This window comes from Hibiscus syriacus, unplaced genomic scaffold (genome assembly GCF_006381635.1).
Source record: "Hibiscus syriacus cultivar Baekdansim isolate YM2019G1 unplaced genomic scaffold, ASM638163v2 tig00111947_pilon, whole genome shotgun sequence".
NCBI lineage: Eukaryota > Viridiplantae > Streptophyta > Magnoliopsida > Malvales > Malvaceae > Hibiscus > Hibiscus syriacus.
Window position 1 is genome coordinate 869,409 of NW_024063219.1, and position 14,387 is coordinate 883,795.

The 14,387-nt window shown below is 33.4% G+C and overlaps 2 protein-coding genes across 2 annotated transcripts; both read left to right on the forward strand.

Annotated features, from left to right (window-relative positions):
• Positions 1–1,895: 1,895 nt before the first annotated feature.
• On the forward strand, positions 1,896–4,322 carry LOC120173331. Its single transcript, XM_039180529.1, has 2 exons — positions 1,896–1,938; positions 3,562–4,322. Exons 1-2 carry the CDS (start codon positions 1,896–1,898, stop codon positions 4,320–4,322), a joined length of 804 nt encoding a protein of 267 aa, XP_039036460.1.
• Positions 4,323–4,376: 54 nt separating this feature from the next.
• On the forward strand, positions 4,377–8,866 carry LOC120173332. Its single transcript, XM_039180530.1, has 2 exons — positions 4,377–4,609; positions 8,737–8,866. Exons 1-2 carry the CDS (start codon positions 4,377–4,379, stop codon positions 8,864–8,866), a joined length of 363 nt encoding a protein of 120 aa, XP_039036461.1.
• Positions 8,867–14,387: the final 5,521 nt, after the last annotated feature.

Here is a 14,387-nt window from a genome sequence, read left to right on the forward strand (position 1 = left end):
AGAAGAGCCTACCAAGGTTTGTGTCGACAACAAGTCAGCCATTGCCTTAGCAAAGAATCCAGTATTCCATGATCGAAGTAAACACATTGATATTCGCTACCACTATATAAGGGAGTGTGTTACAAGAAAGGATGTGGAAGTTGAATACATAAAGTCACAAGATCAAGTTGCCGATATTTTTACCAAGCCACTGACAAGCGAAGACTTCATAAGATTAAGGAACTTACTAGGGGTCACAAGATCAAGTTTAAGGGGGGTGTTGGATCATAAACTTGATCCATTATGGGATCCTAAGCCCAAACCCAAACTAAATTGATGTCATTGCTTACATCAATTAGATGAAGATGTCATTGCTTACATCAATTTAGTTAGGTGAGAGTTAGGTATTTGTAGACTTTAATGGTTTAAATTATTTTATTTGTGTGGTGTAGGATTGTTCTTAAGTAGCATAAATACCCCTCCCCATTGTAGTTTAAGGATCAAGAAAAATTAAGAGCTTCTAAGTGAGTGAAGAAGCAAAGTCTTATAAGAGTGAGTTGTAGTTCTTGTTTTTGAGTGAGAGTGCTCTTGTAATATTTGTTTGAGTTTCAATAAAAGTTGTTTGTGTGAGTGTTTCATTTCCAACAGAGTCAGCCTATAAAATCTTGGTCAGTATATCTCCTGGCTAAGTTGTGATCTAAAATGGAACATCATCTGGACACTGCAAGCACCTCATCGACGACTTATGACAAATTTCGAAAGATGTAGACGCAATCTCTCCAATGACCCTTCTTGCCATCTTTGTGGAGATAGTCAAGAAACAATCTTACATGTTTTACGAGATTGTTCTATTGTGCTACAACTTTGGCTACGGATCTACAATCAAGGCATGTTGTTTTCAACCTCGACTTGGACAACTGGATTTTTGCTAACATAAAGTCTAGAGGCCAACAATATCATAATACTCAAGCTCCTTGGCATCTCACTTTCTCTTCTATTGTTTGGAAGATTTGGAAGAGAAGAAATGGCTCTTGGGTGTTGGGTTTCAGCAGATTTCTTGGCCACACAAATGTCCTTCAAGCTGAGTTATGAAGTGTTATGATTTGCTTGCAGAAAGCTTGGGCTAGAGGCATTCGAAAGTTGCAGATTCAATCACTCTCTCCATGTTGTCAAAATTATTATTGACGCTGACGCATCAACATATCATTTGTTGCTCGTTTGAGAATTTGACAGGATTCGTGCATATGACTGGGAAACTTGCATTCAGTAGGTTTCAAGAGAGGCAAACTATGTGGCAGATGCAATGCCAAAACGGGCTGATAGACAGGTTTTTCAACGACACTGTATGAAACTCCTCCTCTACCCGTGCTACCTCGATCACTCCATATATTCATGATCCTCCTCATCATATGGAATATGATTCCAATATCAATAGAATTAAAACATGTCAACAATTTTTTCTTAATCATTATAAAATTAAAATTATTTATTTATTTCTATATTAAAATTAAATCTTCCTCTTCTTCAACTTCTTAACTCTTTCTCGTAGTTGATGAAAAATGATGCTTTCCTATGCCTTGATGAAAAAGGACACTTTCCTGCTCATCGCCATCAACTCCTTCGGATGTGTTATGGAAACTACATACATAGCTTTGTTCATAGTTTATGCAACCAAGAGTAGCAGGGCACTTAATCAAGTCATATCATCAGATTCACTTTCTAAACTGTTTCTTTTTCTTCAATGGTTGATTCTGAATTTAAAATTACAGACATTTGGTATAAAACTTTTTGTTGTTGTGAACGTTGGATTGTTCTGATTGATTTTGATTCATATCATCATATTCACTTTTTAAACTCTTCTTCTTTTTCCCTTGGTGTTCCTTTGTCAACCTGAGCAGCGAGCTTTATCTCCAACGATGGTCACGGTGATTTTGGTTAACGACTGGAGAGAGTCAAAAGGTTTAAAAAGAGAGATTTAATTTTAATATGAAAATAAATAATTAATTAAAAATTTAATCTAAATTAATGATAATTAAAAATTATTACTATATTTTAATTTTATTGGTTGTGACCATATCTTATATGATGAGAAGAGTATAAAATAATTTCTCATTTTCTTACCTAGTTTGCTTACTTGTTTAAATTATTTGATCCTCTTTTAGCTACAACCAAAGTTATATTTAACGGGTCAGGTACCCGATCTGCTAATTTTTTTGGGTTTTCAGATCGTGCCCAGATCACAAGATATTACTTAATAGGGTATCCGCCAACCTGGCACCTAATTTATCATTATATTTATTTTTATTTTATATTAATTTTTATTTATAATTTTCAAATTATTTCAGTCTTAATTTCTTAAATTTTATCGTCATAACATTTTAAATTCTTAATTTCTTAAATTGTTTTACGTTAACATTCTAAATTATTTTTTAAAATATTTATTTTAACTTTATTTTAACTTTAAAACATTTGAAATTTCATTATTAACCGGAGTAAAACTCATTACTGCTTCAGCATCCACTGTTCCTTCTTCCTGGATTATTGTAACAGGATAACCAAGGCTGTTTAAGTCTCCCGTTTATGGACCAAGGTTACCTAACAATGCCTCTTTATAGGTTTTCTTTGCCGAATTCACTTGTACAGCCTCAGTTGAACGACTTTGAAACACCGTACCAGTTCTGACACCTGGTCTCCCTTAATTCTGGTGAGGGTCGGCCACCCTTTGAAGACCTTGAGAATTGGCATTAGGTTTTGAGTATTTTGCACGGGAAACCCTAATGGTCCTACCATCCACTAGAGCTTTTGATGAATAAAGTCCAATCCTCTTGCTTATTGGCGATACCTGCATCCACTCTTGTACATGCCACCGAGGAGCCAGACGCATTCTCCGATGATAACGCCGCCCATATATAGCAGCAAACAAAATACAATTTCATACTGGCATGCATGCTCTCAAGCTCAAATACACACACGCCCATATATATAATATCGACCATATTTTATAAAATATTTGACCATCAACAAGGTAGAAAATGCGATACTTATCCTTGATTTAAGACAAGAAAACTAAGTTATAGGCCTGCTAAAGTCTTTCATGCTCAATAAAGAAATCAAATGAAATGAACACAATTGAATGCATTAACTTGTTTTAGGGCATTCAGATTCCAGAGTGTACCGCTTCAAGAGGTAAAAATGAAAAACATAAGATATCTACAAACAAAAAGCTGCCCCTTCAACTTATATCAGCTTTTAAAAGTTCCATTTTGGCTGGGTAATAATATTGATAATTCTGCAACCATAGTTCTTTAAATTAATAAATTTAATCAGTTAAAGAACCTTCTAACAAGTGAAGCAACAAAAGCATATGCGGTAAGAAAAGAAAAAGAGAAAGGTGATAGAATGAGGTCTGACTTTTACATCTCGATAGTGGACAAGAACAATGTGCGAGAGTTCCCTACACATTTAGTGAATAATGTCAGCAACCAAGAGGGATTTGTTAAATTAGTATTGCAACAGAGAAATCAGTGAAAATTGGTCTTACTCACCTCTCGTTTGCTGACGATTTGTTGATCTTTTGTAAAGGTAACATAGACTCTGTTGTTGGTGTGCTTACTATTCTTGACCAATTCTATGAAGTCTTTGGGCTTAAATTGAATCCGACCAAATGTGAGATTTTTGCTACGGGGATTTCTACAAGAACCATTGATAATTTAAAGATTATTACGGGGTTTCAGATCGGAAGTCTTCCTGTTCATTATCTTGGTATTCCGCTTGTCACTCGCAAACTTACTGAAAAGGATTGCCAAGCTTTAATTGATATGATCAAGCTAAAACTTCATCAATGGTCTAGCAGAAATCTCAGTTATGCAGGTCGATTAGAGCTCATTAGATCAGTCTTATTCAATGTTAGCAATTATTGGTGCAGACAACTTGTTCTGCCATCTTCTATTCTTAAAAAAATTGATCAAATTTGCTCTAGGTACTTCTGGAAAGGTGCAGATAAATCAGCTGCTGGTGCTCGTGTGAGTTGGGATAACATTTGTACTTCCAAATCAGAAGGTGGCCTCGGATTGAAGAACATTAAAACTTGGAATAGAGCTTGTCGCATTCTTCTAATCCGGAAAATATTAGCAGGAAACGGTTCCCTGTGGGTCGCTTGGCTCAACGCTTATGTTTTTAAGGATCGGGATTTTTGGAACTATCAAGCAGCAGCTAATTTAAGTTGGAGCATCAAACGGATCTTAAAAACAAGGACTGAAGCTCGTTCATTAATTTCTGCGGGTTCTGCGCAAGTTAAGGAAATTTGGGACTTGATTTATTGTAAATGGCAGATTGTTATATGACACAAACTCATTTGGTTTCCATTGCATATTCCAAAGTTTAGCTTGTTTGCTTGGATGGCTTTGCTCAAAAAATTGCCTACAAAAGGCCAACTTCTTAGAATGGGAATTAGCAACGACAATACTTGCGTTAACTGCAGCAATTCTTACGAGTCAAGAGACCATCTTTTTTCCCAATGTACACTGGCAGTGGATCTCTGGAACTTAATTCTGAAACTTAATGGGATGCAGTCCACTTTCTTACCATGGGATGAAATGGTAACAAAGGTTTGTTCCATATGGAAAGGAAGGTCTTTGCTAACTACTATCCTAAAAATTTCCTGGACTGCAACTATTTACATTTTGTGGAAAGAGCGAAATCAAAGAATTTTCCAAGGACGTAGTAGAACGATTGACTTCTTGCTAAAGGAGGTTAAAGACGTCGTTGGAATCCGTCTTAGGGGAACTAATATTAATAGACTAGATAGTATTAACTTAAAGCTTTGTAATGCTTGGGGTATAGGCTAACCGATCATTTTGTATAGGCTGTTTGTTTTTTTATGTTGATTGATTGATTGGTTGTATCTTAACTTTGTTTGGGTAATAAAATCAGAATTATCAAAAAAAAAAAAAGTAAAGACCACCAACTTACTCTAAACCTCACATTAACTTCATAATGAAAAAAGATTCCTAATAGAATTTTTTTATACAAGATAAGTGAAAACGGTTACATTTGCATTTTAATTTTGACCCAAGATCATTTATTTTCGACAAAGATTAACGCCCCTTGAGCTTAATCATTTTTCTTCTGCATAAAAGGATTCGAATGAAGGTATTTATTCCATCTTTCAAACCAAACCTCACAAAAGAAAAAATAAATTAAAACCCAACTCGTGAGCCAAAATATAAACAAAATGGAGCAAACTGAAGACCAATTGCAGTAAACTAAACCATGGGGGCAAAATAAGCAAGATTCAACTGAATGAAAGATGATAGAAGAGTCAATTGCATTCCATATGTACCCAGCTGATTAGTAAGGCCGTGGCGTCTAGTCTCATTTGCCATAATCTTGGGGTTTTTTTCCCCCTTCAACTTTTCACTTTTATCAAAAACGCTTCAATAAAAACTCATAAACCGAAGTTGGAGTCGTTTTAAAATAAAAATGGATGTCCCTTATTCCCATATATAATGGGGTAAGGGGGAGGTAAGATAGTAGGCTACCCCCAATACTAGGTTGAGAGCAGCTTTCCGTAGGAGACCTCCAAATTATGAAATGCCCTCCATGGGACTCGATCTCACGACCTCAAGGTTAAGAACCTTGTGCTCTATCAACTGAGCTGGATAGTCGTTTTATGATCCCATAAAAACAAAAACAAAAAAATGCGGTTTACAATTAAAAAAATCAAAGGGAACGCACCCTTCGCTATGTAAGTTTGATTTTTTCTTTTAAGAATATATATTCAAAGGGAAAGAGAGAGTAAATCGACAAGGAGATGATGGAAAGGGGATTATCGGTGAGGAATCAACGTTGAATGTTGGCAACAAAAAGGAAAAAACGTTAAATATAGGCAACAAATCTGTCATTATTTTAATAAGAATCTCTCACAACAAAAGGAGGAGAAATTATTTTATGTATACGGCTCACCTCATTATTCAGGTCCAATAATGACAACCATAATTTTTAAAACAACTTCCAAGTAATCACCACTCTTTTTATTTATATATAAGAAAAAGGTGAAGATTCACCTTAAATAAAATTGATGTAGACAGATATTATTGATTAAGACTACAGATGACGTGGTGAGTTAAGACTATCTAATGATTTCTCGAAAAGATATAGTAAATCCACTTTCTTCATGGGATTTCTAATAAGAAAAAGGTCATTCTTTTTCCTTTTTTGGTCGCATTTATTTCAAGGTAAACTACACAAATGACCACATAATTGTGGGTTGAGTCACGAAATGATCACCATTTTTAAATTTGCATCAATATGGCCATTGAACTATTTACATGGTTTCAATATAGCCATCTGTCGTTAACACATAACAGAAGTGTATACGTGATAGTTAACAAAATTGGTTTAATTAGGGCATGTGTCTTTACAAAGTTACGTATTTGCGGCATTGGAACCTTGCTTTGTTTTCTTCCATTTTGGTCACTTATTGTGTATGATTTGTTTACTTAGATTTTCATTTAATGCAATTTGATATTGATTTTGTTTTTAACTTGTCTAATGCCTTAATTTGAGTATTGACTTTAAAATCTTTTATTCTAGTCATATATTAAATTTATAGATTAAATCCCCTAGATTTTAGAATTAATCAATTTGATCACCAAGATTAACTTTAATTCTTAATTTTTAATTAGGTCCTAATTTTAATTTAATTTAATAAATTTATTTGTCCAATTGCGTTTTAACACCCCAACTTGGCTCCCAAGGGTAACTTGTATTTGCGGCATTGGAACCTTGCTTTGTTTTCTTCCATTTTGGTCACTTATTATGTATGATTTGTTTACTTAGATTTTCATTTAATGCAATTTGATATTGATTTTGTTTTTAACTTGTCTAATGCCTTAATTTGAGTATTGACTTTAAAATCTTTTATTCTAGTCATATATTAAATTTATAGATTAAATCCCCTAGATTTTAGAATTAATCAATTTGATCACCAAGATTAACTTTAATTCTTAATTTTTAATTAGGTCCTAATTTTAATTTAATTTAATAAATTTATTTGTCCAATTGCGTTTTAACACCCCAACTTGGCTCCCAAGGGTAACTTGTGCATGCCTTAACCACTGAGCTAATTCTCATGCTTGTTATTGAGATAATACATATGTTATATAACTTGTTCAAGTTTAGGCATAAAAAAATTAAAATAACTTAATTGGATTTGAACCCAAAATGATTTAGTAATAAAGCAAGCCTTAACCAATAAGATAAATCTAATATTTAGGAATCAATTATAATATTATAATATTATACATTATATATTATAGTTAACGATAAAAATATAAAAACATATAATTGAGAACTTACATCTAGGCCAATTGAGAATATGACGACATTTAAATCACCACAATAAATATAATAGTTTATTTATAATTGATTTAATATTTTAAATATTTTTAAACTAAATTTATTGTTTTCATATTTATTTTTTAATGATTATATATATGAAATCATTAAAAATAATTTAATATTCAAATTATATAATATATATTATAGTTAATGATAATATATATAAATATATTATAGTTAATATTCAAATTATAATCATAAGATTGTGACATGTGTTACAATTTGATTGGAGAAATAAATTTATTAAATTAAATTGAAATTAGGAACTAATTAAAAATTAAGAATTAAAGTTAATCTTGGTGATCAAATTAATTAATTCTAAAATCGAGGGGATTTAATCTAAAGATTTAATACATGACTAGAATAAAAGATTTTAAAGTTAGTACTCAAACTAAGGCATTAGACAAATGAAAAACAAAATAAGGATCAAATTTGATTAAATGAAAATCCAAGGAAACAAATCATATACAAGTAGTGACCAAAATAGAAGAAAATAAAGCAGGGTGACAGCACCACAAATACGTAACCCGCACCGTAATTATACCAATTTTTTAACTGCATAAACACCTCCATTAAATGTTAACGGCGTGTGGTTATTTTTAACTCATTTAAATAGTACAGTGGTCATATTGACGCAAATTTAAAAATGGTAATTATTTCACGACCTAATCCATAATTATGTGGTCATTTATGTAATTTATCCTTTATCTTATTACTATTTTACTTTAAAAAAACGTTTAATATAGGAACAAAACAAAAGAAAACGTTAAATATAGACAACAAAACAACAACAACAAAATCTATTTCTTTATTCATAGTTTCATCCAACTCAAGAAGTCTGGAAGCAACAACAAAAAAAAGGCAAAAAATTTGAAAACTAAACGCGACTATGGAGGTAGTGTATCAGGAAACAAATTCACACATTGGAAGTCATCTGCAATAACAAAGAAAAAATAGTGAGAAAGCCTATGAATTAATAAAACGAAATAATTATCAATAACTTACCTAAATGCACGAAGGAAAGATTAAGAATTTACCTGAATGCATTATCGTATCAGCATAATAGCGGTGAAGCAAAAAGGATGATGATCATGATCAGAAATAACAGTAGCAGCAGCCACTCCCACGTCATCCCGATGGTCCCGTAAATGAGTCGGTTAGGATCGGGGGCCTTTTGCCCTTCTTGAAAGACTTGTTCTTAGATTTAGGAACGAAACCTTTGTGAGCTATTATGAAGTGCTTTTTCGTAGAATTGTTTAAATGTGTGGAGAGTAACATTCCATTATATAGAGAAAGGATGAACAAATTAACTACCTATTTAACTGACTCATAACTGCTAATTACTTTGATCAACAGATTAACAGCCACAAATGGAGACCCCTTCTTGGGTGGAGAGGATTTTCACAATGCACGATTGGAGTACTTAGTGAGGGAGCTCAACAGAGCTGATAACATTGATCTCTCAAAGTACAAACTTGCCCTCTAGAGGCTTCGGGTGCATAGTATAAGTTCATCGCGACACCGTAAACCACAACATAAAATCATAATTATATTTAGGAAATAAATCACGTTGTAATGTCCGCAACACTTGCAACCGCGATACAAAGAGCACAACTGCAATTAGGGTATGTTTGTTTCATGTAAATCATTTTTCGAAAAACGTTTTTTTGTTTCTCAGTGTTTGGTTGGGGGAAAAATGGTTGGTCAACGTAGACGAAAAAAGAGAAAAAGAAATTAAAGATACAATAAATTTTACCTAAAAAAGAAACAATAAAAATTGAAAACTTTCCACTAGAGTTTTTATTTAAGAGAAAATAACCTCAGTGACAAAAAATGCCTTATAATATACGAATTTAACCAACTTTTTTTGGATTTGTCAAAATGACCAACAAATTCACAACGCGAATTCCAATTTCGCAACCCAGTTTCCAATTTCGCAACGCGAATATGTAAATCGCATTATGATTTTCCAAATTCGCGTTGCGATTTTCCAAATTCGCAACGCGATAGTCAAATTCTCAACGCGAAAGTCAAATTCGCAACTGAATTTCAAATTCGCAACGCGAATTTTATTTCACAACAGGTTTTAGTTTCGTAACACAAATGTTTTGGGTATATAACAACACAACAGCAACAACTCATAACATAAATCCCTAAATTGCAACTCATTCCATCTCCATCTATCACTCTCTCCGACGACATCCGTTCCTATATCCAACGACATCCTTCCCCATCTCTATTTTTTTTACATAATTTTATTTCTATATAATGTTTCAATGATTTTTCTCCCAAATTATCAACTATCAACTTAATAAAGGTATGTTTTTCTCTACGTTAGTGATGATATCTAGTTTATAGCTTGTTTGTTTAGTAAATTAATTTACAATTTTTAGAATGAAATCATCTAATGTTGATCATGTTTGGATATATTTGTGTTTTGGAGTGTCATGGGAGAATGTTCATGGTGTTTTACAATATGTGCCTTTACCCATGAATCTTCAACTAAAACTGTCATTAAAAAGTTAACTTATGAAACTCTAATGTTACGTGTTGCAAAGAAATTGAATTTAGAGCCTCTAAGTGGATTTAGGTTATCTTATCTGAGAAAAGGTAAAGTTTATTTGTTAACCGATAATGAAGATGTTGAACGATTCATTGCTTACATTAGTGTTTCGCAAGAAGATGATGTTACATTATATGTTGTTGAACCTAGAAGTAGTGAAGTTGGGTCAGTAGCGGGTAGTAATCAACTAAGTTCTTCAACCCAAAATTTAATGGTTCCACCACAATTTCATCACCAAGCAAATTTTGTTTCACCACATTTCCAATACCAAACACAATATCAAACACAATCTCAAAACCCACAACCTTTTCCTAATCCAAATCCCAATCAACTTTCAGTACCAAATTCCGGTTTTCATATTGACCAGTTAGACGATTATGAGCCAACAGAAAATATTGTGAGTACTAGTCAGTATTCGAAATTTGATCTTGGTTAATACCCGGACTTTAATCTTGGTCAATACTCGGATTTTGATGATGTGATAGAAGAAGAAACAGACCCTGCATGTAATAATTTTGATATTGGTCAAAATCTGAATTTTGATGATGAAACATCCACTACCGAGGAAAATGTTGTTGATGATAATGAGGAGGAAGTTACGACTGTGAATGAACATGTTGAACATCCATTATGTAATTCATATAACCCTGAAGAAGAAAAATAAGAAGAAAAAGAAGAAGAAGAAGTCCCTAAAGAAAGGAAAAAGAATAAAATGCCACATGAGTATAATTGGAATATACCAGAATTACTTCAGATACCGGAAGAAGAGTTGATAAAGATATCAGTTGATTGCTACACAAAAGTTATTCGTATCAAGAAAGATGATTGTTTTGATACAAATGAAGACTTGAAGATAGCTTTGTATACGAAATGTGTGGAAGATGGCTATCAACTAAGAGTTAACAAATCAAGCAAAGATCATTTCGAAACAAGGTGTATGATTGACAAAAACTGTACGTGGCGTATGATTGCTAAGAGGATAAAAGATTGCAAAATATTTCAAGTTAGGACTTTTATTGATAAACATACATGTTCAAGAACCCAAGTTTTTCCTCACCATAGACAGGCAAACAAAAAGGTGTTGGGTGGCTTTCTGGCTGAGTTAATGTTTTTGAATGGAACGGTATATCGGGGACATGAAATTATGACTGACATGAATGCTCGGTTCAAGATTAGTATCTCATATTCTCAAGCTTGGAGAGCCAAATGTTATGCCTTGGAATTGTTGAGGGGGTCGTCAGAAGCATCGTTTGCCCAATTGCCGGCTTATTGTCACAATTTAAAGCTGAAAAATCCTGGGTCGGTAACTCATATCAAAACAGATAGAGATGGACGCTTTGAGATGATGTTTATCGCCATTGGTGTTGCGGTTAGTAAATAATTATAATTTTGTTGACTCATTTTTGCTAGTTGCATGCATTTCACATTTAAATGATTATATTTCTTGTGTATATGATTTTGTAGATTCGTTCGTTTATTACTTGCATGCGCCCATTTATTATAGTTGATGGAGCACATTTGAAAGGTAGATACCTTGGAGTAAACTTATTAGCAATAGCCATGGATGCTAACAATGGGATACTACCAATAGCTTACGGGGTTGGCAAATCTGAAACTTCTTATTCATGTATATGGTTTATGGGGCATCTTAGAGATTGCATAGGTCCTATTAATAATCTGACAATCATATCCGATAGGGCAAACTCAATTGACAACGCTGTTAGAAGGTGTTTACCAGATGCTTTTCATGGACTTTGTGATGTTCATTTGTACAGAAATCTAAAATCAAGGTCTGCTGGTATAAAAAATCACAAATGGACATACTGGAAGACTATAAAAGCTTATCGGGAAGTGGATTTTAATAAGCATATAAATTGTTTAAGACGTGTTTTGCCTCAATGTGCTCAAACACTAGAAGATGTCGGGTTTGAAAGATGGTCAAGAGTACATCAACTTGGAGCAATATATGGTTCCATGACGTCTAATAGTGCAGAATCAATAAACGCTCTAAGTCGTCATTCCCGAAAATTACCCATTACTATGTTAATGGAGTTTTTTTGAGCCTCTATTCAACAGTGGTACTACAAGAAAAGAAACCATGCAAGTATTATTTCTTTAAATTCGTAACTTATCATATATTTTACTAAGTATTATTTATTTAAATTTACAGGAACATTGGAACGTCGTGTTACACCATAGACTGAAAAAAAGATAACGAAACGTGTTGTGAAGTCAACGTCCTGGAGAGTTGAACCATGTTCAAACACTTTGTTTGAAGTATTGAATAATAATTTAAATGGGCTTGTCGATCTAAATGCAAAGACGTGTAGTAGTAAGAAATGACAAACATCTGGTTATCCGTGTGGCCATGTTATAAAAGTTTCTCTTCATCTAAACCAAGATGATTTAAGCGCATACGCTATGGATTGCTACACTACAGAAGTATATCGACAGACTTATGTCGAGATTGTCTACCCATGTCCACATCCTTCTAAGTGGGACATACCAGATGACTTACAAACAGTTTTGCCACCAGTCATGGACAGCAGGCTACCTGGCCAACCAAAAAATCATGATCATATACCGTCTAAGGGTGAAGAGAAGAGGATATCGACATATAGTCGGTGCAAGGAGAGTGGTCATACAAGATTGACCTGTGGATCACCAGTGCCATCACAATCATCTTTTCCTCTACCAAAAAATGGATCCTCATCAAAATCCAAAGCTCATATGGTGCCAAGCAAAAGGAAATCAAAATCGCAATCAAAATCAAAATCCCAATCACAACCGGCTTCACCTTTTGGGACTTATTAACTTAGGTGATTTTTAAATGCAAACGTTGTATTATGTGTATTTTATGTGTGAATGCATGCATTTTCAGTTAGACATTCATTAGTAACTTGAGTTTGAACATTGATATGATCTGTTCAGTTGTTATCATGTTGGGATTTTCTCTTGTGTTTGATTGCTTGGATAGTTGTTCTCTTGCTTCTTCAAGTGTCCTTAGTTTGTATTTATAGCTTGGAATGTGTTTGATGTTTTATATACCTTGATGTTGTATGTTGCGATCAACGTGAAATTCAAATTCGCAACGTGAAATAAGCGTTGCGATAGTCAAATTCGCAACGCATCGCGTAGCGAATTTGACTATCGCGTAGAGAATTTGACTTTCGCGTAGCGAATTTGACTATTGCAACGCTTATTTCCTGTTGTGAATTTACCTTCAACAAGTCTTTTTTACCTTCAACATAATTCAGATTGAAAATTAAACAACAAATCAGTTAAACATTGTTGTGGGTACATTATTTGAACATTGTTATGGGTACATTATTTGGAAAAATAATGTTTCCGACTTCGTTAGAAATAACCCTTTTTCATCGGATTAATTTTGTTTTTGTGGGTACATTATTTGAACATTGTTATGTATAAATTTGTTGTGTATGTACGTTTTGGTTTGATTATATTGTATGTATATTTTCATTCAGATGAGATGGGCTATGTATAACAAAACAATCTATCTCTTCCATGTGAGTACTTTATTCCAACCATGTGACAAGTGTGACAACCCCATCAACTCACAACTCAGTTTTGAACTCAATCAATATTGTCTTTTAGAAAGCATGTTACTTGAATAGTATGAATCAATTATGCAATTTCCATGTTCAATTTAACACTGCATTTCAAATTCATTTCATATGTAATTGGAGTTTGAATTTAAATTTCAATTTGAGTTTAAATTTCAATATAAATTTCGGCTCCACTATAAATATTAGCCCAAGCCAATATGCATGTTATCATTGATTATTCCTAATTTCTATTGTTTTTTTCAACTTTAAACGCGAGGGAAATCCCGACCATCGTATTTTTTGGTCAACTTTAAAGCGTCAGAAATGTTTCGGGCGTATGATCTGGGTGGTATACGAGAAATGCAACAAATGGCAATTAAAAATCCCGTTAATTGAGGGCTACAACTTGTAATAATAACAAAAATAATAAGTCCGAAATGCTTCTGAGTACCACCCAAATCATAAGTCCGAAATGCTTCTGATGCTCATCAAAATCCAAAGCTCATATGGTGCCAAGCAAAAGGAAATCAAAATCCAAATCTCATATGGTGCCAAGCAAAAGGAAATCAAAATCTACAACTTGAGTTTGAACATTGATATGATCAGTTAAGTTGTTATCATGTTGGGATTTTCTCTTGTTTGGTTTTTTGGATAGTTGTTCTCTTGCTTCTTCAAGTGTCCTTAGCTTGTATTTAAAGCTTGGAATGTGTTTGATGTTGTATATACCTTGATGTTGTATGTTGCGATCAACGCGAAAGTCAAATTCGCAAACCGAAAATCGCGTTGCGAATTTGTACCTTCAACAGGTCTTTTTTGCCTTCAAACATAATGCAGATTGAATTTTTTAGAAATAACAAATCAACTTTTACAAATCAATT

Bases quoted from the DNA above. Each gene is read 5' to 3' on its own strand.
- LOC120173332 (XM_039180530.1), top strand. From the start codon at position 4,377: ATGGCTTTGCTCAAAAAATTGCCTACAAAAGGCCAACTTCTTAGAATG. The intron at 4,610-8,736 runs GTCTTTGCTAAC...TTTGATCAACAG, and splicing joins TGTTCCATATGGAAAGGAAG to ATTAACAGCCACAAATGGAG.
- LOC120173331 (XM_039180529.1), top strand. From the start codon at position 1,896: ATGGTCACGGTGATTTTGGTTAACGACTGGAGAGAGTCAAAAG. The intron at 1,939-3,561 runs GTTTAAAAAGAG...TCTTTTGTAAAG, and splicing joins CGACTGGAGAGAGTCAAAAG to GTAACATAGACTCTGTTGTT.